Raw genomic sequence first — 27,892 nt, forward strand, 5'->3', positions numbered from 1 at the left:
GAAGCCTCTCGAAAATCCAACTTTCCTCAAGTGCTCAGTAAACTTGGTACCTAGCTTATCCAGTCGGAAATAAGTGAGATTCGCGCGGCTTACAAATGACACAGTTACCCAGTTATCGGCCAAGGATTCCACTGCACTTATAAATTTGACCCAAAGACCTTAATCTAATATACAGTACAAGTAGCCCTGAAGGCTGCAGTTGTCAAGAACGACTTAATTGCAGTTGTGAAACTCGAAACTAAAGCACAACCAAGTATGTTTACATTTGACAACGAAAAATTAAGACCGCGACACATGTTATGGGGACAAGTTGTGGTCGTTTTTGGACAACCAAAAATTTTAACTTATATTGTTTATAATTATAATTGCCAGCATTTTGCGGAAAAGGCCACGGGAGACATTAAAAATATTCAAACTGCCTCGGCAGACGATCCACTTGAATGGCAAGAGGAATTTGCCTCTGGAATGACTTAAGTCATTTTTACAGAGGCCAGTAATGTCCACTCCTCACAAGTTCAAGTTTGCCAGACGAAATGACATGAAGTCTGGCTTAAATGGGTGATTAGTTAACGGCACGTTCGATTTAATTGCCCTGCGACAAAGATCTTAACTGCATGATCATGCTCGGTACTTGGTACCGAGATCAAAATGAAGACGTCACTGAAAAGCAGTCGATCTTCGGCAAATGATGATACCAAGCTTAAATACTAAGGGAAATCGTAATTGTAAAGATATATATTAAATAAGTATCTTTATCTTGAATCGTACACATATTAAAGGCGCGAAAATGTGTGAAAAATTATCTAATATTGTTATTTAGTACTTTCAGAACCCACGTCAAAGGCATTAAAAGAGGTAGTTTTTATGGTTTTACATTTGCGCATTCCTGTTTTACAAAGAAAACAAATATTGAAGTTACGATTTAGTGATAATTTTGATTTGAGGCTTTGTACAATAAGGCGTACGCCGGTTAGTAGAATTAGTTTGGTAGTGAACCAGATTTCCCTAAAACCATTTACAAAAATCCATTCTTACCAAATTGGTAACAAATTACGCTTTTGCCAGCATTCAAACAGAAATTCCCCGCACTTGAAAGTGGCCAAGCCCCAATATTGTATAGACCCTTTCGAATAGGTTTCGCAAACTTTTTAATTTGTTTGTCAGGCACTCGGCAGTAAACCTTGGTTAAACAGGGGTAAGGGCCCGGATTTATGTGGATATCACACTCGAGGGGCAACAAAGTACGTCTGGAATACTGCGAACTTTGAACCTGACATACATTTGATTTATATTTAGAGATTCGCTGTTGAAAAGGGTGTGACCAGAACGAGACATCATCCTTCACATTGAAAGTTGATTCACCTGAACGATCACAAAAAAACAGGTCTCAAGTGTCGCAATCCTACCTAGAGAGGTTACTACAAGTCCCCAGCCCGAAAACCCAGCCAGAAAGATTGAGAAGATCAAACGGCATCTCATTGCCAAGCAAATCGGAAATCAGACAGCACGAGCCAGGCCCATGAAACATATGACCTAGCTGAAACAATATGTGCTAGCTAGCTAGCTGGTTATGGCCATAAACCTATTGCCAAAAATATGACGTGAAGTGCAGAAATTTTTACATATCCATTTATTCAATTATTCAACGACCGACCACACGGTAGACAGGCTTACAAAACACTGCCTTCCAAGGGCCATAATTCACAGACGACTGGCCTAGAAGCAGTCGCAGTCCGAGGAGTTGGCCCATCCAGCGAATTGGCCAACTTAATACATCGTTTTCTTTCAATTACCGCTCGAAGGACAAAACAGACTGCTGTTTAGCAGGGCTGCAGGGTTCTGCGCAATCGTGGTCAAAAGCGAGCCCAGTCAGCCTCTGCAGACAAATCTCTTTATTATGGCCAAGAAATGAAAAAGTTTTCGACTTGCTGTTGGAGGCGTTGAAGCGGATATAATTACCCGCAGACTTAATGTTTTAATTTGTGGAAAATGATTTGCATCTTTGACGATTTTCATTTGAGTTTATATGGCAGGGGAATTAATTGCCGCATAATTGGAAATTTTAGGGCAGTCGAATTCAAATTCAAGTCGTGCATTATGTGCAGCTTCACAATTATGTATTTCATCAACTTTTCTAATATTATTCCTACAAATGTTATGTCTTCTTATATGTATATTTAAACCTATGTTAGACCAAATACATCTTTCTTGAATGTATCTACAACTTTCCAAGAGAAACTAGTTTCTCTGCTTAACATAATCAGATACAGTTAAAGTTGAGATACAGTTCTGCATACTTTTAGGAAGATATGCTATATATGTGTCTTCATAATCTTTACATTTTGAATAATTTTGGTATGTGAGTTTTTCAAATACGCCTAAGAACACTTAGTGTTCTCGATTTTATTAAAGAAAGTTAAGCCATACACTGGCAGTTAAGCCATACACTGGCAGTTAAGCCATACACTGGCAGTTAAGCCATACACTGGCAGTTAAGCCATTATATTATCCAACGTCAAGATCCCGCCTCTATATAGAAAGGGGCGGCACCCGACAACTGATCTACAAGGCAAAAACAAGGCTTCCCTCGATTGCCCCACCTTTGGCTTGCCTCCTCATTAATTTTCGAGCAGATTTCCACTGCAATTACCAATTACTGTCAAGGCTACTAATCTTGAACCGACTATTGGAATAATAATAATAGTTTATGGAGGGATTTTACGGCGATCGCATTGCGGAAAGCTCCTCTTCGTTTACGGCTTAATTGATTCAACTGTAAACTCACTACAAATAGTCTTAAAATAAAACAATAACATTTATTGAAACTGGTTTAAGGCCCAGTGTGCTTTTTATGACGTCGGACACTAAAATGATTGCGATGTGCGGACAAACACCCAACGGTAAAGCTATATAACTTCAGGTCGGCGGGTCAAACGACCTCGGTTCACTTACTGACGGTCAAGGGTCAGCAAATTGCGGCGAAGCTCGTTGCATTTATTGCACTTTTTATTCTGGCCGCACTCAATCAATTGTCATTCAGTTTGATCGATATATGCGTTTCAATACTTACTGCTGGCAGGTCCTTGCCTGCGTTGATAATGATTAACTGGCTCATTGCCTGCTATTTAATTATGCTGCTATTGTTGCTTTATTATTATGCAATAGTTTTTTATTATCCCCACTTTTTCTTGCCTTGTTTCCAGGGTCTGTTACTGCACGCAATTAATGATATGGTAATAACGCACTACTCATCCGGGGAGTTGATATTCTTTTACTTTTTACATATTTTCAGAAATAATATTATCTGTATGACTACGCACAGAGCCTCGAAATCGACTAAATGGCTGGAGAGGCTGTGGCCCTTAGTTGACTCAATTTCAGATTTCTTCTTGCGCAATCAGTAGCGGAATGAGGGTCTTAAAATAATGAACGAGTAAAGTGGATAAAGTTCAAAGGCAAATGTTATTTTTGACTGGGTTTTGAAGCATATACCTAAATTTGTATTAATTTATTTAATTATGTAGGATGTTGAGAATATAATATTACGCGCCCTTTTAAGGCGCTCTTGTGTCTAGAATGCCCTCCTGACTTTTGAAGCGTATTTAACAGGTCTTAATTGAACTGTGCGGTTGACCTGTTGGCATGCGTACGACAGTACATATAGAGCCACACAGCAGACTTTCTGATACAAATTCAGAATCATGCGTGGGGAATTTAGCAATTACAAAGATATGCCACCATTAAAAAATTAAACATGAGAATTGTGTGATAGGAAAATGAAGCTACACTCGGTATTTTTCAGCCTACCGCAAACTAAACAAACAAAAAATATGATTCCTTAATTACGGCAACTTCAACCCTTCGATGCTCCGGACAGCGTGCAAATGTCAATCAACTGGAGGCAAATAGAAACAAATATGCAGACCGCATTTTGCATAAATGTAAATACTCGTAATAATTTGAACCCAAGGCAAACAGGGAGCTGGAAAAAAGTCTATGAAGAATTAAATTAAATTGTGCAATCAAAATCTGTGACGAGTGAGCAAAACCGAAATGCCAAAGCCTGGCAAATGCAGAAATTGTTTCGAGGCACCTCGTTTGCCGTTTGCCGTTTGCTGTTAGCTGTTAGCTGTTGGCCTGGTCAGAAACAGAAGCCAAATGTCCATCAGAAATGCATCCAATGGATTTGCTAAAAAGTAGCAGGCGCCGTAACCCGGATGAATCACGGCACGAGGAGGAGGAGGAGGAGGAGGAAGAGGAGTCCATCAGAAATGCATCCAATGGATTTGCTAAAAAGTAGCAGGCGCCGTAACCCGGATGAATCACGGCACGAGGAGGAGGAGGAGGAGGAGGAAGAGGAGCAGGCACAGGAGCTCTCCGTCCGGATAATTAAAAATGCTGCGCCTCCGGCCGCAGGCCTTCACTCATCGGCTTCAACTGCACTGGCAGCCAAGTTAATTGAATTGGCTTTTGGTTTTTGTGATTATTTCCTAGAGCTTCTTCCGAGTTAGAAACGGCCCATCCAGGCATACTGGCATATATGCATACGAGTTCTTTCTGTATTTCATAAATAATCATTTCATATTTCCCTAAGCACGTGACCAAAACTAATTTTATTTTCATTATCCAATTGCATTCCCCGCGCCTAATCCCCATGCCCTATAAATATATCCGTATAAAACGGGGTCACCCTTTCGCTAATTTAGCAGCGTGTCTAAATTACCGGGCATCCCTTTTGTCCTTTTCGGCGGCGTTGGTGGTGGTTTGATTTTCCAACCTTTGCATACATTTCAGCGCAATCTGTTGCCTAACTAGGCGTTACATTGATGCCACTTGCGCGGGGGGATGGAGTTGAGGAACAGGACTTATATAGGGGGTGGCATTCGGCTGCGTCAGCTGGCCAAACTCTCTAATTAGTCCTGACAACTTGTTGTGAGATCACGCGAATCGAGCACTCGGCACTTGTCAATTGGCTGTGAGTGACTTCGCAGGGTGATCCATCAGATTAGAATTATAAATGAAAGTTAGAAATGAAATGAAAGGGAACTAGGAATATTAATAAGTTAATCTTTAGAGGCTGGTGGAGATCAGTAATGATCAACATTTACCTTGAGAAAACCCTCCAGCACTCCTTCCTCCCATTTCCTTACGTTCAATAAATTTCGTGTAAATTTGTTTGACTAATTACCCGCGATCCTGTGATCTAGTGTGACAACTACAACGCCGCATAAATTCCCAAATTACTTCCGAGTGGCTGGGCCTTGAATCGCAGATTTCGGTGCCCACAGAGAGTCACATAACTCAGAGAGACATAAAAATTAATTAAAGTGCTCCTTGGACTCCTCGAGGGACTCGAGTCAAGTAGCCGCCGAATGTCCTTTGGCTGCTTTCACACGTTGTAGTAGCGCGTCCTTTTCCTTTTTCCATTTTTCCTTCTTGGCCGCAGCGTCAAGTGATGAGCCTTTTTTCTAGGGATCTGGATTTCAACCCTCCTCGAGTCCTGTGGGTTTGCTTCTGTTGTTATTGTTTCGAGCTGTCAAATTTCGTTGTATCCTGCCTATCCTTTGTGTGCCAGTCTGCGTCTCCTTTCGTGTAATTTTATTAATCACAACAACACATTTGTTGTCTGCTACCCTTTTGCTCCTTTGCTCCTCTGCTCCTTGCGATTTTGTGATTGTGATTGTCCTTCTCATTTCTGGGCCTGTGTGCCTTGTGTCCTGTCATTTAGTTTTGACTAATTACGCAATTTGTATGCAATAAAAAATATTAATTGCCTTCGCGCCGCCTCTCTTCGCCTGGAAAATTATGCAACTCTTTGATTTTTTGCAAAAGCTCTGTTTATTTACTTTTTGCCGCTGCAATTCAGGGAAATACTGGGCGTGGGGAAATCAGGGGGCATGGTCGAGCAGGGGCTATGCGAATTTTCCAGTTGGTTTAATCGGCGCCCTCATGCGGACATCGAAAATCAACGAGGTTCAGCTGTAAAAAATTGTAAAAAATAATATTGCAAAAATATTCCTTCTGTGCTACCTTTAAAAAAGCGGAAAGAGAACTCCAACGGAGGTCATGAACTGCGGTAAATTAATACAAATTCAAGGGAGAATTGAATAAAGATAGAAGAGCAGATGATATAATCGATTTGATGCCCTATAAAAATACCAATAATTAACCGCCTTACTTGCACTTTATTGGCTATAAAAGGAGCTGGTTCAAATTAGCATTTCTCACATACTTACACACCTAACTAGGCCCACTTAACAACCACTCAACTGAACGGCACTTTGCAACCACAGGTCCAAACACAAATAAATAAGCGAGCCACCACAAAACCACAACTACCGACAAGCCACAAACACACATGGCCAACTCGCAAACCATTAAATGTGTAAATTTCATAAATTAACCAATAAAGTTGGCAATTATTTCCATACAAATCAAATTAAGTGAAATAAAGTAATAAAGTGAGGAATACAAAATATTTTCATAAACTGTTTGGCGGCAGGTCGTGGAGTGGCATGAAAACTTTTCGCCTTGCGCCAAATAAAAATAAAGAAAATAAAAATGTGAGCCAAAAACTTGGCAACTAAAAATCGCTTCATTCTAATTACTTCCGTTCGCGACTCCGCTGAAGGACTTCCGCCAGCAGGACACGTCGTCCCGTAGTCCAGTCCAAGTTCAAGTTGAAGTCCGGGATTTCCACGGCATCCGAGGAGTGGGAGTAGCAGTGCCGAGGGGGGCGTGGCGCATAAAACAATCGTTTTGTAATAAAGATGAAAATTTTATTAAAAGATGTCGGAAACAGATGTCGCCGGCAGGACGAGAAAGAGAACGAACTCCGAACCCAGAAGCCAGAATCCAGTATCCAGAATCCAGAAGGCAGCAGCAACCCACTGGGCAGCAAAAGCCAACGACAACACACACTTTATAATCTTTTATCGCATTTTTTCTACTTGGCTGACACAAAGAGCGTATTTATGCGACTGTTAACGTTATGAAAAGCCCATAATTTCGCAGCCACCCCGAGAGTTGTGCTCCGGTTTCTCTAGTTTGCCGGCGCGTATAATAAAAATAATAAACGTTGTCCTGAAAATCGATGGCAAACAGAATTCGCATTCATTTCATGGATGGTGGGCGGTGTGGAGTGGGTTCTGTGGGCGTGGTGGGGACATGGTCGTGGCAGCAGCTGATATCGACAGTTAACTTGGCTGGAATGCTTTTTCTATATCGTCTCTCGCATCGAGTGTCGTGTATAAATGTTTGCGCTTTATTATATTGCCCAACCACGCCCCCACCCCCCCTCACACCCGCCCACGAATTCAGAATGCCACCAACCAAGCAACCAACCAACCACTCAACCACCCATTTGTGCCCCAACCATCTTGCAGCATCTTGTGACATTTTACCTTTTTTGCCAGCTGTAGCTGCTGCTGCTGCAGACGATACACGATAATGATATCCATATAATGATGCGACTGTCAGCGGCATTCGATTCCACATACACTCGCCCCAAAGAGCCATGAAGTTGTTTATTCGAGCTGGATTGGCATGTGGCAGCGCTGACAGAAAGAAGTCTTTGAATTTGGCCAACTGGATTTACCTGCAAGGGTATTTTGCCAGATTGGTTGGAGTGAGCACGAAAAGAAAGCGAGTTTAGTTGTCAGATGCTTCGGGCTTGGAAGAAGCAGTTGGAGATGGGTAATAAGCTTTGATGTGTACTATCATTTTGATTCACAGTCTGATTCTGTTTATGAACTGTGCAATCATTTCTCCGTAGTTATGGTACTTTTAAAACATTTGAAGAGAGGAATCTATGTCCTTGTTGCCTTTGATCTTTTTTAGCTCGAACCAGACCATTCATAAATATGTTTTTCATACATTTTTCTGTATTGTGAGGATAGATAATATACCAAATTACATTTGAGTTATTCTTTGATTTCTCAATCCCAAAAGTACCTCCATTATCAATCCGATCCCCTCACATTCATCACATATTTCGTAACGAGTCCAAACAATACGCCCACAAAGCCCGGCCAAAAAGCCAAACGTTAACAGCACAATAATCCACACTGCAGACCCAACATCATTTACATATTTCCAATTCGGCAAACAAATTAAAAAAATAAAAACGGAACTCAACTCACACCATGGCAACACTCCGAAAAACAATTAAAAGTTTGTCTTCAACACCTTTCCCCCGACCGGAAAATGGGGGCAAGTATATATATTATTGGGGGCTGTCGACAAAAGCCTGTTTCGGTGACCCCTTTCATTTGTCAAAAAGCAGAAGCAGAAGCAGCAGCAGCAGCAGCAGGGCCGTAACAATGCCAGATGGAATCCGTATCCAAATCCAAATCCGAGCAGGAGCTGGGAAGCCGGAGGAAGCTGCACATTCAGCCCACTTATCAAATAATTGTCCTCATATTATGGCGACTACAAAGAGAGATGGAGATAGCTGGAGATGGCTAAGAGAGAGCCATTTTCCGAGCGGAACCGGGGAAATTGTGGAAAATGGAAAATACTCACCATCAGTTTTAGCTTCAGCTTCAGCTTCAGTGTCGGTGGCAAATAAAAATGTAAGGACTCTTCAGCGCACACAGACAAACACACACACATACACACATACACAAACACACGCCATGGACGGAATCCTTTGCATAAATGATGATGGTATGATGAGAAGTTTTAATCATTATTATCACATATTTATACGCTTATATGAGCATGTTTTATGTACTCGCTGCCAGCAGGAGCAGCGGGTGAAGTGGATGTGGAAGTGGAAGTGTCCTGGCTGCACGGATACGGGGTAATCCTTTGAGGCGTGCTCCATATGAAAGCAAAAAGCCACAAATGGCAGCGCAAAACAATCTGAGCTGGGGCCTTTGTTATCCTTGTACTTCTTCCTATTGTCGAGAGCACTTCTCCGCCTTTCAGCTCCGCTCCTGATGGCATTCGGTGATGGGATTCGAGTGAGGCCACGCCCCTTCTGCGGGCAGAACTCCTTGGAACCCCAGCCACTGACGCACAAGGGTTGCTCGTTGCTCTCGCCCTCTCTCTTTTTTTTCTGTTCTGTTCGCACACAATAGAGGCCAAAAGGACACACACATCCTTGCCACATTCGGCTGTTTATCTAGCTCCTAAGCTTACATAACCGCTGCTCAGCCATTTTCGCATTTACCACGCTTGCGACGCCGAGTAAATAAGTCATCATTGTCGATAAACTCGATTGTCGTCATCAACGGCGACGAGGACAACTAATTTGCGGTCATAATAAAAGTTAATCTACTGACTCCTTGGCCGCTTGCCGGCATTCTTTTTCCTTCTACATGCCTGCAACAAATTGCTCGCACAAATTCAAAAGTCTATGGATGGAGAAGTCCAATTCGACTTATGCTGCTTAGTTCCATGACTCTGTATCCTTAAACTTTAAACTTTATGGTGCGAAGTTTTTTGTAGAAAAAGAATTTATGCTTAATCAAACTTGTAACTCTTAACATTTACTTATGTATATACTTATCAAATCCTGTTTAGCATTAATATAGTTACCTTTTATACATAGGTCATGTAGTACAAGTTATCCATTAAATGTATTCTAATTCTTATACTTTTTTTATTATATTATGATTATAATTCTCATCTTTAATAATTTCACGATTTATCCCACTGTGCAGCACTGTGGAATGGCAGCCCAAACTTAATAAGATCGAGGCAAATTCAGTTCAAGGCAGCGAGTGGCAAGGCAACAAAACAAGAAAATTAAATTTTTATTGTTTTCACACAAATAAAATCAAATAAAAAGCGTACAACAATAACGAGCAGGCAAAGGCTAAACAGGACACTTACGCACACACGCACACGCTCTCGCAGGGAGAGCGAAACAGAGAGAGGAAGACAGAGAGAGAAAAAGAGAGAGAGAGGGCGAGAGCAGGATGTACATAAGGACGAAGCATCACGTGCCGCACAGCCGACACTTCTACTGGGCAGGAGGAGCGGACCAACCAACGACGAGCAACCCCGAAATCGCAGTCCTGGGCATCCGGATGCTGCGTCCTGCGCCAGCCAGGATATTCTGCCAACGAGTTCAGTTCGAATTGAGCACTCGACGCGAACGCGACAACTGGCGGGTAGAGACGAGAACTGAACACACAGTACGGATAATAGAGACTACGGAAATATAGAGCAGCCAGCTCCGTCGCGTTATGTCTACGGCCTTCCTCGTGGACAGTCTCCTGCACGCCCAGCAGACCTACACGGAAAGCCAGCTGAAGTCCAGCCTGAGCGAGATGCTCCTGTCGCGTCGGTCGGGCACGGGAACAGAGGCTACGGATACGGCTGAGCAGCCCACCGAGTCCTGCGGCTGCTCCAAGTTGCGCGGCTACAAGTGTGATAAGTGCCGCGAAATCCGTGCCGAGAGTGTGGACAGCATCGAGGAGATGGACGAGGACGATGGGTCCTCCTCGGCGGACGAGATCGTCGCCGATATTGGCAGTGTCGAGGGCGAGGAGCCGCACATGGATCTCGACGAGGAGCTGGAGGAGGAGCTGGCCGATGTGGACGAGCCCGTGGCAATCAAATTGCCCAAGGTGGAGCCCAAGGAGCCCAGCATGCCGACGGGCGGCAACACCATCCTCAAGGATACCAACAGCAAGCCCATTCTCAAGTTCAGTGTCAGCGCGATCCTTGGCGACACCCGGGAAGGAGTCCGGGTCAGAAATGGTAAGCAATACTAGATCTGAATTCGGTCTTATGACTTGGGTAAAATTTTCTAGTAGTAGTAGTAGTAGTTCATTCTCTTTGAAAGTTCTTTTCAATAGAACCCCTTTCTGGCAAAATGATTATATTTCATAATTGCCTTGGCCCCTTCCAATTCTGAAGTGGTCCTAAGTCGCTGAGATAGTTTCCTCCAATTAGGTTTGCGCCGCGGGCTGCTACAAAGAATGCCATAAAAAGGCTTGGCAATTAATTTGCCATGGCTAATGCCAAATGAAAACAAAATACCAAACACAATTGCAATATGAAAAGCCAAAAGAATAACAAATCTGGCCGAAAGTTTACGCAGACTCCTCGCGAGGAGGGTAGAGCCCAACGTCCTGGTACTTCGCAGTTGCCTTAGTTTTTACGCCGCGATTTTACTGTGTGTTGGCCTAAGTCCTCGGGGCGTTTCGCCGCTGATCCTGCAGGCTGTAAAAACACAACCAGACCTAATCATGTTTAAATTATTGAGCCAAGCCCCTGAGCACAAAGCCGCCTAACCAGTTCGTCCCATTCCCATCCGCACTTCCGCCAGGTTTTGCACGGGATATGCTATGTGCGAAGGATCCTCTGCCGCGTGCTGCTTACAACGGGGGATGACAATGGTTGCATGGAATCCCTATGCCAGTTGGGACATGGAAAAGGTCCAGATCCGGGGTGGGGGACAGAAGGTAGGCGGAACCAATTGGCCATCAGTCAATGTAACAGCTCTGCCTTGTCCGTTTTTTAGCATTGTTCCCTTGTAGTTCTGGGGATTGTGGGATTTAATTGTCATGTGATTATCGCATCGCGGTTTACTTTCCATATTAATGAGTGGGCAGGACCTTTCGATTTCCCTTATTTTATGACTGTTTTTTATGGGAATTTATTCGCGATATTTTGGCGTTAGATCGTGCTGTTTTTTATGGCCAAAGCGTGGCAAAAAAGGTTGCTACAATTATTATTATTAGGTAATATATTTAATATTATGTAGATCATGCTTTTAATGCTATGTATAACACATAAGTAACTTTTAATGTCTTCATAGCCCAGCAAAACTGCTTCGACCATTAGGTATCCATTTACCCACTTTCTAAGTTTTTCCACCCATTAATCCTCTCTACATATTCCAACTAATTGCCTTCGAATTTCAATCAATAATCCACTTAGCACATTTCCCCCTCGAAATGCGAACGGCTTCTTGCCCAAGAGTAAGCCATAAATGAACTTTTTTGCTGGCACATAAACCAATAAGTCGAAAAACTTGCCACATTTTCGGAGCACAGATGCAGATACAGAAAAGTCGGTAAACCGCCGACGAACAAAACAAACAAAAGCGAACAATTATAACTTAATTTGTGCGCTCATTAGGCACACATGTGCCACACACACAGAAGCACACAAACACACACATGCTCCTACACTCCTACACACACACACACACAAGGACAATCAAGGATGCCATAATAGAAATGGAAATTTTCGGGGCTCCGCAGCGCAAAAAGCCGTTGGCCACAGGAGTCAAAAGCATCAGTTTGAACGCGCACACAATGTCGAAACTAAAGAGGCGTTAATTCGTTAATTGTTTCAGTTCTCTAATCGAATTAAAATCATATCCTGAATATCCTGCAGCAACTGCCAGCCTGTCAGCATGTGCGTGAGGCGGGGCAAATCAACATGGGGAACATGGGGAAAAGCCTCCATGGTGGCTGCCTTTTTGGGGTGTTTAATTAGAAAATGAAATGCAGCCACACAATACTCCAATGACGAGATTCCAACCCCCGATATCCTTCCCATACATACATATATGCAGCATATCCTTCAAAGGCGCCAAACTTTGCTCTCAAGGTGCGAGCTCCTCTGTCTGTCTGTCTGTCTGTCTTCCTGCGCTGCTGTGTGTGTGCGTGAAGTCCTTTATGCCGGAGTTTGTGTTTGCTTTAATTATGCCAACTTCACACTGACACTTCAAAGCAGATTTCATTTCCCATTGTCTGCGCGCGTGTGTGTGTGTGTGAGTGTTTGGGGGTTGTGGGTGGCACTTTTGGGGGTTTATGGCGCCTGTCTGGAAATTCGCAAGACAGCACATAACGAGCTTCAACGACTCCTTGAGGATGAGCCAAGTCTCGGGGCAGGATAACGACTTTGGCAGATTGTTTTCAAGGCTGACAATCTGACACTTCAAAGTGGTTTTGGGCACAGAAGACCGAGCAATTAATTAGCATATAATCAATGTGGAGTTGAGGTGTTTGTTTTTATTTTGATAATACATTAAGTTACTATATATTAAGCGCTACTTTCTAGTTTTCCCTCGAGTTTTTTTCCAAGTGCCCCCATTTTGGACAGCATACTTTCGGGCACAGTGGCAGTTTGAGCTGTCGCCGCGCTTTAGTGACTCACTCGCCACTAATGGTGTCGCCACTTCTCCTCCACAGAATTCATGCAACCGCAGCATATATGGCCTTATCTGCAGCAAAACTTCATGCAACAGCACTCGCATCAATATCAGCAACACCATCAGCAGCAGCATCCGCATCCCCACCCGCAGCACCAGGCGTTGCCAGTGCCAGGACATCAGCACTCGCACTCTCACTCTCATCCGCATCAGCATCCGCATCACCATCATCCGGGGGCGGGGCACGCCCACTTTCCGCATCCCGCATTTCTAACGCATCAACTGCCGCCGCATCAGCAGCAACATGTACAGCAGCAACATCCCGGCAATAGTTGTCAACCGCAAACCGCATCCTCGTCGTCGTCACCTGGCAGCACAATTAGTGATAGCGACAACAATCACGGCGCATCGACTGCCACTGCCAATGGCAATGGCAATGGCAATTCTGGCCAGGATGGTCGACCGCACGACCTGGCGAATCCCAATCCCGACGACGACACCAGCGCCAGTCGAAGATTAACGCAAGACAAGCAGCAGCAACAGCAGCAGCAGCAGTTGCTGGGCGCCGGAGGAGCAGGAGGAGGTGGTGGTGGCCATGGACACCCGACGCCGCCGCCACCGCCTCCTCCGCCGGTGATTGCCAAGCCCATGCCCAGCCGCCCCACGCCCTTCCTGCCGCACACCCTCAACCACCCGCACCTCCACTCGCTGCTGGCGCACTGCCGCAATCCCTACATGAGTGGTAAGATACTCGAAAAAATTCGAATCTAAAGAAATTTAAAAGATTATTATTAAAAATAGAATGCAGCACATTATTACCTTAAAATTAACTTTAGATACAGCTTCAATTTTGCAAATTTGAGAACTGATTTTAAAGTGTAGGCTCCCCTAATGGCCGCATATATCAAGTGTCACATCCCCAACCAGAGGCCAGTGGCCAGTGGCCAGTGGCACCCCGCTGTGCCCGTTAACAAGTGTTTTGGTCTAATGCATTTCCTCTTTCCACTCTCTCCTCTGCAACAACTGCAGTTGGCGCCCAAGTGTTCCCCCTGCCTCCTGGCCAGGGATTCCCCTGGGCTCACTCGACGCGTGGCAAGCCCCGCCGTGGGATGATGCGACGTGCCGTCTTCTCAGGTGCGTAGTTGGGGCACCCACTCCCGAGTTCCCGATTTCAAATAATGGTGGCCCTCATTGCAGATTCCCAGAGGAAGGGGCTGGAGAAGCGCTTCCAGCAGCAGAAGTACATCAGCAAGCCGGATCGCAAGAAGCTGGCCGAGCGACTGGGATTGAAGGACTCTCAGGTGAGTCGAGCTATATGCTTATAAATGCTGATATTACGCTGCTGTAGAGCCATCCATGAACAAAGAATCGTGTGGTTAGTCATGCCGAAATTCACTTATATAAACCAAGTGATGGGGCGATATTCAACTGGGGGTATAGCTCAGAGGTAGAGCGATCGATTGCAGCTCGACAGGTCCCTGGTTCAAATCCGGGTGCCCCCTAGTAACAATTTTTTTGGTTTGATTTATTTTGTTCACTTTACGCACAATAGTACGGCTGGGCAGTAATTTCAACAGAGTTTCTTGTGTTTATACAAGCCTCAGTATTTATTATTAAATCCAGTTCCAGCATTTCTTATTAATCATTTTGTAAAGTTATTGCATCATTCATTTAAGATATTTGCAATAACGATATTTTCACATTTCACTCAAAGGTATAATTTGACTTTTTTGCACCTACGAAAGCGCCTAAAAGAGCGCAATGTTAAAGTTAGTTATTATCTTTGTATATTTTTTTCCTTATCTGCATGCATGAAAATAGACGAAAGTACTTTCGCTGCCGCTTATAAGCTCTTTGTTCCGAAGTTATTTAATTACCAGCTTGGCTTACACATTTTGGTGACCCAACTTATTTATGGCGTCTAGTTTGCCAGAGTTTTTCCACCACACATGTGCCCCAATTTTGCTAAACTGGCGCCGCCAACAACAACACTCAATTAGCATTTTGGCAAAGCAAAAACTTTACCCACTAAACTCAGTAAATCTGGTGTAAGCAATCCATAAACAATCTGCGCTCGAAAACAACACGAAAAATCAATAAGCATAATGAGCGCAGAATTATGCCATTATAAATTATACTCAACCGCTTGCGAACAATTCGTGTTGCCAACTTTTCGAATCAGCTTTAATAAGCAGACAACAAAGGGCGACGGCAGCGGTAGCCATAGTATAAAGTGCCCAAAAAACCACTTCGCTCCACACAAAAAGCGAACAAAGTGGAGAAAACTCCGCCCTGGAAGCTCGGCGGCAATGGCTGCGCACGGGAAAATGGCAGAAAAGCGGAAAATGGGTGGGGGGTCAGTGCTCCTTGAAATGCGCAGTCGCTTTCTTGGGCACATAGCCCCGATATAGATATACACATATGTATATATACAGGCGATATATAGGCGACCGAGGTCGAGGTGGCAGTATAATGAAATTATAACGAGCTGTAAGAAATTCATGTCGCCTGAGACGGCGGCCCGTTTTCATTGATTGCGCACTTTTTTCCCAGCCCGACGGCATGCAATAATTAAATTAATTTTTGTAAGCCCAAAGGAGCCCTTTTCGCTTTCACATGGCTGCGAGCAATTTGCGTGGCCAATTTGGTCGTGTCACAATGTAATCGATCACAACTCAATCACGGCGAGAAGTCATCCCCTGAAAAGCTGATGATGAAAACAATTCTGCTGCTGATGATGATGATGATGCGGCTGCTGATGACTGACAATGTCACGCCAAATTAGTGCAGCTCTTTCTGCTCTTTTTTGCTGCATTTCACTGGCATATGATTCATAAAAATTTCATAATTGCACAATAAGCGTGTCCAGTTGCAGGCAACTCGGGAATTCATCAACTCATCGGCCAGGTCACGCCCCTTTCGGGAATACATTTGCCGATCGATCACTTACGCCCTAATGATCTTATAATGTCCGCGTCTGGAAAAAGATCGTCCAGTCGAATGCGACAGTATTTCATTTGTTAAAATGTTACCGAGAGATGGAAATTGCGAAATCCGCTCCACAACCTACGGCCTTAAATAATGGTGATTTTAAAATGATTGATTAAGCAGCGACTTGCTATAGTTGTACGAATATAGCTTGCCTTTAAATTTATGGAGTTTACTTAGTTCCATTTGGATCAGAGAGCCCGCCTGCATTGTAAATTTCCTTGTAATGAAGCACTTTAATGGGCAGTCTATTATAAGTTCTCTGTTTTAGCTGTTTTTGTTTATATACTAGGCTATGATAAACTTTGACTAATATTCAGTCGTTTGGTTCAGACTTATTCCCCTAAAAGTTTCAACTATTATTTGATGATCATTGCCTAGACTTTGGCTATAAATCTTAGGCTTGAACACTGGAAACTGCAGTTTGTCAAAGTGTGAAAACGGAGAGCTATGAGAATGGTAAAACAAAAGGCAGGAAAAACCCCAGCGATGAAAAAAGCTGAAAGAAAACTCGGTGGCTACGGCAAAAATGTGCAAAAATGTCAGAAAAATTCGCAATCAAATCGCAGCGGGTGTCCAGCTTACGGTGGCTGGAGCTGGACACAGGACTCTGGATCCTGGCTTCTGAATTCTGGGCTCTGGATCCTGGGTGGGGAATTGTGACCGGGACACAGGACAAAGGACACACAAAGTGTTGGCCAGCCGGCGGCGATGGGAGCTCCATTAACGATGGCTTTATAACGAGTGGTTTGGGTGTGGATCTGGGGTCCGTTTTCCCATGTGGAGTGGGTGATGAACGAGTGCGGATATTCACACTCGAGTGACACAGGTTGAGCGCGTGTGTGTGTGAGTGAGTCCTTGTGGCTGGTTGCTTGAGTGTGGGTGCATTGCACTGCGCCTAGTTGTATGCAACATGATTTAAGAGCCTCCATCCTTGCTTTTGCTGCACTTTTTGCGGCCGTTTGTTGTTCATTTTGCTGCACAGTGCCCGCCATAAATATCAGCACACAGTGCACTGCCCTGCAATTGGCCAGTGGAGTGGACTGGGTTTTGGACTGCGACTGGACGCCATTGTCCAGTGTCGCGTGCCCTGCGGTTTTGGCAAACGCTGCATTGATGAGGATGCCCAGGTGATTCATCATTTCGAGTGTTGTTCATTGCAACGTTTATTGCGATTTTTACAAACGCACTCGAAAAATCGCTGGCGCCCAAAAACCGAAGCGTTTATTGCAGCCAACGCGATTTATGGGCGGTTTTTGGTTTAACTTTTCGCGCCCCTCCATTTGGAATGCAAGTCACGTTCTGTGTGTTATTAACTAATGGACTGATCAGTGTCTAGAATGCATTATTAGCCGGCAGGTCTGGCGCCTAATATCTGTGAGCTATCTAGTGCTGTAAACAGTGACATCGGAAATAGATGGTTATTTGCATATAGGCTACATAATGGAAGTATCTCACTCAGTTATGCCCCTATAACTAAGTAAAACCCATATAAAACTCAACACCCAGAAGGTACTTATCTGCCTTGAACATATAACTAAGGATTCATGAACTCAATATAATTTCTATACGTAAATCCCTGACGGCACACTCCTTCAATCAGTCACGCCCCTTCAAAGGCGAACTGCAAGTGACAGTTACCAGCCTCATAATCCGCTGGCTATAAATTTAATTGCCATTAATGGCACTCGGAGACAAAGGCGGTGGGAAAGCGGGAAAGCGGGAAATCGGAAAAGGGGAAAGTTGTCCGCAGGCGGCTGCCAAAATCACGCGGCGGAAATGAAAACATCTTGAGGCCAAATGCGATTTGCATTTTTAAATCAATACGCAAGGACTCAAGGACCAGGATCGTGAATATATATATTCATATAGATATATGTGTGTGTGTGTGTGCGTATACTTCAACAACCCCCGCACACACGTGTCTGGCCTGCAGCCCTCTCTTTCGCACAGAGCAACTTTTTAAGTATCGTGTCCAAAACAAATTCGTCTGTTTTTGATTTGTCGAAAAATGGGGGAGCGAAAAAAGGAAGCGCGCAACTCGACTCGGATAAAGGAAATTCCCGCCAACGCCTGGCAATCAACTGTGGAATTTCCACCCATTTCCCCCCACCCTTTACTCACCCTCTCTCTCTCTGTCTCCTGGCATTTTCACGTTATAAATATTTTTATTTTCCATTTCGTCTGGATTGTCTTTTGTGTACTTTTTCCGGATTCACGGGGGGATTCCCACAGCAGACGCGTGCAGCATTCGCTTCGTTTTGCTGCCCTTATTTGGTTATTTGGTTTGCGATTTCGATTTCTTCCGCGGTGGCGACAGAAGCCAGCGGCTTTAAATCAAATTGCACAATAAATAATCCCCGAATGGGAATCGAGGGTATTTAACACTCGATATGAGTTGGACCTTGTAATCCTTAATGGTCTTTTAGTGGTTTTTAATCAAAAAGAACTAGATGAGTTTAAAGATAAAAAGTTTATGAGAAGCATTGGTTTATAACTCTAATTTGATGAGCATTAAAAAAATATCAGAATTTCTTATTTGATGCTTCCTAAATGAAAGAACATTTCATTTCAATTTGGCAATTTGCAACCCTCCACGCCAAAACGATTGGCGAACATTAAAAACCATCATTCGCAGCTTTGGTTACAAAATAAATTGTTGACAAATTGCTAAATAAACGGTCGTGGTCCACAGGCCAAAGTATTTGGCAAGCACTTGGCCTGCTCCTGAAACAATAACCACAAAAGTGGGAGGACGCCCAATGGACCGTGGTCAGTAACCCAAAACGCACTGCCAACTGCTGCCGGAATGACTTTCGCAAATAGTAGCAGACTATTTAATACGCTATTACGCAGCATATCGAATGACATCCTCAGTGCCGAAATGGGTTGACAGCCTGCCACTGGGATGGATATATATATACTATACTGTAGCATGTATTTGGACCATCCCCGACATCCATCCAGCCTCATTAGTTAACATATGTTGCCGAAGCCAGGATTCTGGATTCGGGATTCGGGATTCGGGACTCGAGACTCCCCCACAGAAACAACAGCTTGTGCTCATTGCCCAAAGTCAATTTTCGGCAAAAAAAAAAAAATTGCGAGGGGAGAAAGAAGAGTCCGCAAGAGGGGAGCAATTTGTAGCCCACTTTCCGCCCAACTCCTCTGGGTGGTTTATAAAAACTTCAAACGAATTCTATGCGCGTTATGCTGGCAGCGTGTCAGAAAAATATGTTACTTATCGTTTTGGCTTACTGTCAATGGAATGGGCCCAACTTCCTTGGGGGAGAATTATATTGAGAGGTTGGGTCTTTAACAAAGTGGCAGAACGTTTAGCCGGACTTCGAGATGAGATGGGTGCTTCTGAACTTTATTTGGTGATGTGAATTAGTTTAGCCAAGAACAAAATAAAGATGAAGAGCGGAAGTAAGTCAAGTGTTCATTTCGAGAGAGAATAAATCCGGAATCTGTAGGATTTGAAAGCACAAATAAAGCAGTGCTGCATTTTAATTTGCAACTTTCTACCTAACTTCAAGTTCACAAAATTTTATTTAATTCATACTAATAACACACAAAAACAAGTAGCTATTAAATTAATGACATGCCAATATTATCCTTGTTTACTCCATAACCATTTAATACTATGAAATACATATATTGCGCAACAAACAAACAGAAATCTATGCGAAGCTGCTAATTACTATTCACAGCAATTGAATACTAAAGTATTTGTCGCCAGGCACAAATATTTGCATAAATTTATTTATTATATGAGCGGCGAAAAATGAAGCGAATATTTTTGTGTTAGACAATAATTGCGGGTTTGTGGTGAGGGGTAGAGCACTCGTAACATGGTCAATATTTGTTAACAAGCCGGACTAACGCCAAAACAAACACACAACTTAATCCGGCTCATTTGGGGGCCTATCGAGTGCAGTTCATAATTCTATAATTTCCGAAGCGGATTGTTTATCGGGGAATTTCCGTATGCTGTATGTTTTCACGGCGGGTCGGTTTTACTACTGAAACAGGTTTTGGAGCAATGCGAACCGGGAGCCACCAGCTCATCGAAGAACACCAGCTGAACAGGGAGCGGAAATGTCCAGACGCTGCTCCTTGGCACACTAAACTGCACGCCTTATAATTAATTTCCATCAGAAACAGACGATGACGAGATGACGACGGTGGTTCCAAAGTGGTCCCAAAGTTCCAATTCTCCCTCATTATACGACTGACTTTCGGCTGGACCCATAATCATTAATCTTATCGCCGCCTGAGCTTATTATTTCAATTGCTTGTGGGGTGGCGGAAAATGGGAAAATGCGAAAATCTAGCTTTCCACCGCACAGACGCTGGAAAACTCGATGACCGGAAGTAAGCGGAACAGCAAACCGAGAACCAAGAGACCAAAATCAGGCACGTGCCACTGGGAGTTGGGTGTTTCGCTCTGTGTTCCCAGAGAAATCTCTGCGGTTAATCGGTTGTTCAACATGTCAGCGGCTTTTTGTAGCCGTTGTTTACTTATTTATTTATAAATGCCAGAGCTTAAGTCTAATTGAGGGGGTTGTGCCGGGGCGCCCACCCATTTTACGCATCAATTTGCTTTAAATTTCACATCAAGTCACAATCTAATTACCGCCGGGGTGTGGGTCTCCCATAAAATGTTGCAAATTGTTGGGCCCGACTACAAAGTGCGAATGTCCTGCTGTGTCGCAGACTCACAAGGAGCAGGGAGGGGGGAGGCAGGAAGGGGAGACAGGACTGCACAATAACTCAAAAACAGCTCATGGAGCGGTGGGCCAAGGATGCTGAACGGCCAGTCCTGCAATCTGCTTCAAGTGTCCCAGCTAGCCTGTCACATGCAGGAAGCTAAGCCCTCCACCGAAGGATACCAGGAAGTGAGTTACAGGACTTACAGCATTTTTGCTGGACCAACTTTGCAGCCTGCACCGTGGGAGGAGGACACATAAATAAATATTAAATGTAGATCATGCAAGGGCACTTCAAGTCTTGGGGCTTCAAAGGGATATTTTGTGCACTTGGTAGCATTAGGATTACGGATTAGGATTATGCTAAGATTATGGTAAGGATAGGCAATCCGCAGATAGGATTGTAAGTTATATCAAATCTGAAGCTCTTGGCTTGCATGTAAACGCTGACTGAACCTATTGCTTTTGCACCACTGTGCGGCCTCTAATCAATTTGTAGCCGCTTTGGGTAAATGTCTCTAATTTGCATTTATTATGGATATGCCCGTCGTCTGGCGATGGCAGTGCAGTTCAAACTTCTGCCCGGTCCATGGCCACGCCCCCACACACGACCCGCCCCAATTGGGTGGTGGGGTGGTTGGTTCTGAATGGGTTTGTACGAGATTCAATTTGCCACAGAAAAGTTTTCGTCGGATAGCCGGCAGAAGTTTGTTTTGCCCAAAAGTGGAATTTGATACCCACACCACTCATACGCCCCGTCGGCCATGAAAACTTCCAGATCTATAGCCATCCCAGCTCTGCTGCTCCGGACAGCTTTCCATCCACTGGACAGTCGCAATTTACCCATTTCAATGAAACTACAGCCTGGTTTTTTTTTAATCCCATTTCTCCTTTTCATTTGCAGGTGAAAATTTGGTTTCAAAACCGGCGCATGAAGTGGCGCAACTCCAAGGAGCGGGAGCTCCTGGCCAGCGGCGGTTCCCGCGACCAGACGCTGCCCAACAAGAACAACCCCAATCCGGACTTGAGCGATGCCAAGTGCGATCGCCCGCTGACGCCCCTCTCGCCCTCCCTGCTCTCGCCCAACGGGAGTGCCACGCCCCCGCCGGGAACGGTGGCCAAGGATGAGCCGCCGACGGCAGCTGTCACGCCCAAGTCCCCGCAATCCGCCAGCAGCAGGAGCTCCCCCTCCGTGGGCTATGGCCTTCAGATCAGCTCGCCCCCTCCGCTGCTCACCAGCCTCAAAATGGGCGATCAATCGGCAGCGGCCACGCCCACTCCGTTGCCGGGCACAACCGTTTCCTCCGCCGCCTCCTCGCCGCCCGCAGTCAGCGCCTCGGAGTTCCAGGCCAAGATCAATGCCGAGATGCAGAAGCAGCTGGTGGCCGCCGATCTGAAGTTCAAGCTGGAGAACAGCATTCAGGAGGCCAAGCAGCGCCGGTTCGAGCAACTGCAGCAGCAGCTGCATCACTCCCCGCACTTCAGTGCCATGCGGGAGGTGGAGCTGGCCGCCGCCGCCGCGGCTGCGCAACTGCATCATCATCACCAGCAGCAGCAGCAGCAACAGCAACAGCAGCAGCAGCAGCAGCAGCAGCAGCAGCATGCGCAGCAGCAACATGTGCAGCAGCAACACCCAGGTGGCTCCGAGTTCATGAAACTCTACTACGACGACTACGACGACTCCAACTCGGACAGTGACGAGGAGATCAGCGTGACGTGATTTGCGACTGGAGCGGAAGAAGATGGAGCTGCAACGGGCCGTGTGTATATATATGTTTTAATTGTACATTTATTCAGGCATTCGAATTATTGTATTTAATGATATGTGTATGATATTTTTTCGAATTTAAATTCCAACACGAAATAAACTCCTTTGAAAATCATAAAACGCAGACTAGTCGAAACTTTGGTTGACATTTCAGCTACCAACGCTGATCAGGAATATATAGGTTTTATTAGATGGCTTAAAACGAACTAAAGATAAAATCATTTCGTAGTAACATTAGTAAGTGTGTGTGTATACAGAATACTGAGCCAACAACCTCGGCTGGGACTTAAGAACTAGAAATCACTCTTTCGACTAAACTAGGACAGTTAACAGATTGCGACTGGTCTTTGTACATGGAGGTTACAGGTTACACAAGGAATTGGCCGTTGGGGAAGCGTCGATCCCCGCCAGGAATCGAGTTTTGGCTTCGCGTTCTATTCGTCGTCAATGCGAATGGCATGGTTCACATGGCCCTCGTCACTTGTCGGCTGTCGCGGCTCGGCAATCATCGTCGTGGTGGTGTACTGCACCTGGGAGTCGCTCTTGAAGATCTCCTCGGAAACGGCGGGATTGTCGATGCCCTTGCCGGTGATCTTCAGCACATTGCGTCGCTGGATGAAGTCAATGACCAGGGATATGAACCAGCCCAGGAAAACGGTGAGTAGACAGCCAATCATGCTGTACCACATGTAGCTCAGTCGGAAAATGGGCCACGATCTGTAATTTATAAATTAGCTAACTATTCAATGGGTTCCATGCATTTGTCTTACGTGAATCCGCCCTCCTCAATGATTTCCACAGGTTCTGTTAGCAAGCCGCCAATGATGTTCGTTATGTTCACATGACAATCGCATTGGTCGATGGATGTGGGCAATGCGGGCTGCTCCACGCTGACAATTTGAGCCACCACGCCCACGAATATGACCAGGGCCAGGGACAAAAGTCCTCCATAGAAGGCACCCTTGGTATTGGCCTGTTTGCAGGCGATTCCCAGCACGAAGAGACCCAAGGTGACACCACCTATCAGTCCATTGAGGGTCAGTGTGGCCTGCAGCACTCCACCCAGATGCTCCACGATGAAGACCAGGCCGAAGGAGGCGATGCCAAAGCCCAGGGACATCCACTTGGCATAGGTGGCTCCCTTCTCGGGGGAGATTTTGATGTTCATGCCATTGACCAGCAGATCCTCGCAGGTCACAGCGGACAGGGAGTTCAAGGCAGAGGCCACAGTTCTGTTGGGGAAGGAAAAAGCTTTGAATAAGACATCCTGAAACTCTCCTGGAGCTAAAGAGCTCACCCCAAACTGGCTGCAAAGATGCCAGCCACAAAGATTCCCGCCACGGAGCTTATGTGCTCGTAGGTGTTAATCACATAGTAGGGCAACAACTGATCCGTGGCTGAGATGCGACCCGCAGTCAAAGGATCGCAGTCCGCGTAGTGGGTGAAGACCATGAGACCCGTGTAGAAGTTCAGCAGGAAGACTGCAATCAGACCAATGATGGCAAAGCCCAGAGCGATCTTGGCCAGCCTCAAGGACTTCAAGGACATGCACTTCTGAACGGAGGCCTGGTTGGTGCAAAACAGCGAGGTCCAGTAGAAAAAGCCACCAATGACCACCGACCAGACGGTGTGACGAGTTGTGGGATCGGGATCCATGCTGTGGGATTAAACAGTTTACTAAGGTCCTTGGACTTGGACTTTGGGCTTAACTCACTTGAAGAACTCCAGGCGATTGTGTTCGGAAGCAGTCTGAAAGACCTGGATGGGATTGCCACTGTAGAAGCAGCCCAAGCCCACGATCAGAACCAAGGATACAGCCAGGACAGCAGCCTGAAAGGATAATGAAATTTAAAATATCCCATATTTTTGAGTAGTCCCGGAACTCACCTGGAAGGAATCCGCAATGACCACAGCCTTCATGCCACCCTGAGAGGAGTAGAAAACGCAGACCACATAGATCAGGACCACAGCTATTTTGGTGTCCAGTCCCGTGGCCTTGGACAGAGCAATTGCCGGGGCCAGAACAGCCACAGCCGTGTAGAAGCACATCTGGAGAAGGAGTTTATGTAAATCACTTTCCTGCGCAATTGGAATCCCGGAACCCACCTGAATGACATAGAGCACTGCACCCAGAATCCTGATCTCCTTGCCAAACCGAATGCCCAGGTATTCATAGCAGCTAGTGAGCTCCATTTTGAAGTAAATGGGATAGAAGATCTTCACTGCCACCGGAATGACCAGCACCATGGGGATGACGATGAGCACAAACTGGGTTCCCTGGAAGTACATCTCGGAAGGATTTCCCAGCAATTCGATGGCCGTGATGAAACTGGTGGTGAGACTGAGGGTCACCGGAAAGATGTTCATCTCGGAGCCCAGCAGGAACTCGTTGGAGGAGCTGCCGCCCTTTTGGAAGAATCCATAAAAGATTCCGATGCCCAGCGAGATGACCAGCATGCCCAGCAGGATCACGTAGTCGTATCCCGAGAAGGTGGCCTTGTGACTAGGCGCACTGCACTCCTCCAGGTCGCCGGATGCGGGAATCTGTTGGTTCTTGAAGGCTCTCAGGAGCAGGGTGGCGGCATTATCGAATTCCACATGCTCCTGGGATCCACTGGGCGACTCTCCCCGCACGATCAAGTACTTGTGGCTGGAATCCAAGGGTGCAGATCCCCCGGGAGTCGGAGACCTTTCCTGCAGGGCCAGTGCGGTTATAGAATGTGCCAGGGCGCACAGGGTCAGCAACTTCAGAATGGTGTCCTGGGTGGCGAACATCCTGGATCACGAGCAAGGACTAGGGATGGGGATCGAAGGATGGCAATTTCCGGGAGATCACTTTCTCCAGCCAACTTTCCACGCGGCGACGTGTGTGCAAACTGAAACGAGATCAGATCGGAAACGATTTAGACTTGGATCACTTGCAAGATCAAGGTTCGCGAAGAGAAATTGCAACGAGGCGGCATTACAAAGCCCACACCGCACCGTGGGTGTCACATTTGGTGTCATCTTGGGCCCATTAATTAATTAACCGAACGATCTGGATGTGGATCTCTGGATCTCTGAATCCGGAGGAGGGGAGGCCATCGACCATCGACCATTGGCCATTGGCCAGCGTCTCATGTTCAAGTACAAATACATTATTTCCTTATACAAACAATTCCATTTACGCGTAATTGCTTTATGATTAATATGTTTTCTTCATGGGGCGGGCAGTCAAGGCAACGCCTTTTTTTTTGGGTGATATTTCTTTTACGGATTTCTGATTCCAGATCCAGAGTTATGGCTCTTTTGGAGCTACAAGTGGATGGGCGAAGAGTAAGCCCGGCAGAAAGCTGCCTCAAACTGGTCGTTGATTTATTCAAACTGGTTATTTCTGGCCAAAAGAAATCGCACATCTTGAATGTGTTAAGGAATTTGGTAAGATATTTGGTTTAATTCCAAGCAAATTCTAGGATGCTCAATAAGTCTAAATATTTTATCAGTTTCTTAATTCTGCAGTAGTAGTCTGCAATTCCTAGCTGATTTATGCAATTACTTCTCATTTTAATTGTCAAGTATTTGAATTCATTACACAAGCCTTATCTTTGAGTAACTTGAATTTATTACACATGCCTCTGTCTCTTCTTAATTGTTAAATCATAAAACACACATTCTGCAACTGATCAACGATGGCAATCACTTCCCATTCAATTGATCCCAAACACTCGGCAATTATTCTTGATGAGACCAGAAGCCATGGCGCCTCCTCCACCTCCTCCTCCATCTCCTCCCACCCTTTCCACCTCCTCCCAATTTTCCGGCCAATCAAACCATTTGAGAAAAGCTGCTCCTGTGCGCCATGGGGACATACATATATACATATGTGCACATATGGCCTGAATGGCGAATAGATGGGGCTACGGCTACAATGTCTGAGCGCCAATCGAGATTTAAGCGAATTCAACTGGTTTAGATCGGTGGCCATTGGACTGAGCCGGATTGCGCCGGTTTTGGCCAGAAATTCGCCATCGCTCGGGGAATCTTCGAAGAGCAGCTTCCAAGTTGCCGAAGGCAATGCCGGAAACTAAGAGTAAAAAGCCCGACCAGAAGAGAGCGATGGTCAAGATGGCCAGCTGCACAGAGAGAAAATACCAGTAAGGAATTGTATGTTTTTATAGCTAAATAAAGCCATTGCCAACTAGCTCATTATAAATAATGTTAAGTTAAATAGGAGTATTATTTTATATATTTATTTAGGCTAACAAGTTAAGAAACTATATTTATTGTTTATTGGTTTGTTATTTATTTATACCATTGGTGAAACCCGTTTTTCTCGGTGGCCATATGAATTGTGGGTTCTAGTTGAGGACAGGCGTCTGGCTTAATTGGTGGACTTTCCCCCAGTCCATTCCAAAAGCCCTTCGCTTCCATTAAATGGCATCATCAAGAAGTCTTCGTACCCAATTAATATGCGCGTTTTGTTTTGCTTTCCTAGGCTTTTTTATCTGGTGTGAGGTGGGAGGAACTCGCTTCTATTTTAATATAATTTAAACAAAATAAAGCGCTTGACAAGATCTGTGCTGCAGACTGTTGGCAGAAGATACCAATCGCAATCAGGGCGATTTTCCACAGTCACGACAGCTGCAAACATTACCTACTTCGAATGCGATTAGCTCACATAAAAAAACAGAGTGAAGTAACAAACGACAATATTTAAATGCTTTAGGGAATGTGTATAAATACTTACAGCTTTATTAGCTGGTTTGACAAATGCATTTTACAATTTGTTTTTGCCCTCACAACTTTTTTACTCTAGTTAGTCATGGGTAATTGTAATGAATTTATTTTAGGTAACACTTTTTAGCGTTCTGGGCTGAGAAATTTCGCAACCATCAATTAAACTGTCTTGGGTTTTTATCACTTATCAATGATAAACTTCAAAATAACTCACTTGCATATTTTGGCGCTTTCACTGAAAAACTGATTTACTTCTCACCTTGGTTAGTAATTTTCCAATTCGTCAAATTCGTTATCCTTTCGTTGTCGTATGCGATTAACTCTCAAATGGAATTAAATTGGCTGCACTATATCTTAGAAATGTTCTGAACTGGATTTGCAATATTGTGCCACGATTGTTTCTGTATTTCATTAACGTGTTTTCTTATTTAGTCACAAAACAAACGTATATCACTGATTTGATTGGTCCCTCGAGCCGAGTCCTGTCTGTACTTTTCACTTTGAGCACTAGTGGTTTCCTTGTTTTTCCAGCTCGTCGATCGCTGTTCGAACGTATTGACAATTTTTAAATGAATGAGTTTTGCAAGC

The 27,892-nt window shown here is 44.9% G+C and overlaps 2 protein-coding genes and 1 non-coding gene across 3 annotated transcripts; 2 read left to right on the forward strand and 1 right to left on the reverse strand.

Moving 5' to 3' along the window:
* Window positions 1-9,689: 9,689 nt before the first annotated feature.
* LOC120449079 (alpha-protein kinase 1) lies at window positions 9,690-22,689 on the forward strand. Its single transcript, XM_039631383.2, has 5 exons — window positions 9,690-10,713; window positions 13,161-13,862; window positions 14,150-14,254; window positions 14,318-14,421; window positions 21,725-22,689. Exons 1-5 carry the CDS (start codon window positions 10,197-10,199, stop codon window positions 22,538-22,540), a joined length of 2,244 nt encoding a protein of 747 aa, XP_039487317.1. The 5' UTR covers window positions 9,690-10,196; the 3' UTR covers window positions 22,541-22,689.
* On the forward strand, window positions 14,551-14,622 carry Trnac-gca. The gene has a single exon. It is a non-coding gene; the product is annotated as a tRNA-Cys (tRNA).
* Window positions 22,690-22,725: 36 nt separating the features above from the next.
* Window positions 22,726-27,870, reverse strand: LOC120449080 (sodium-coupled monocarboxylate transporter 1). Its single transcript, XM_039631384.1, has 7 exons — window positions 27,564-27,870; window positions 24,695-25,464; window positions 24,476-24,637; window positions 24,303-24,418; window positions 23,886-24,245; window positions 23,359-23,820; window positions 22,726-23,305 (listed from the first exon to the last, which is right to left on the reverse strand). The coding sequence occupies exons 2-7, from the start codon at window positions 25,361-25,363 to the stop codon at window positions 23,023-23,025; spliced, it is 2,052 nt and encodes a 683-aa protein (XP_039487318.1). The 5' UTR covers window positions 25,364-25,464; window positions 27,564-27,870; the 3' UTR covers window positions 22,726-23,022.
* Between the last annotated feature and the right edge of the window lie 22 nt (window positions 27,871-27,892).

Source organism: Drosophila santomea, chromosome 3L, assembly GCF_016746245.2.
Source record: "Drosophila santomea strain STO CAGO 1482 chromosome 3L, Prin_Dsan_1.1, whole genome shotgun sequence".
NCBI lineage: Eukaryota > Metazoa > Arthropoda > Insecta > Diptera > Drosophilidae > Drosophila > Drosophila santomea.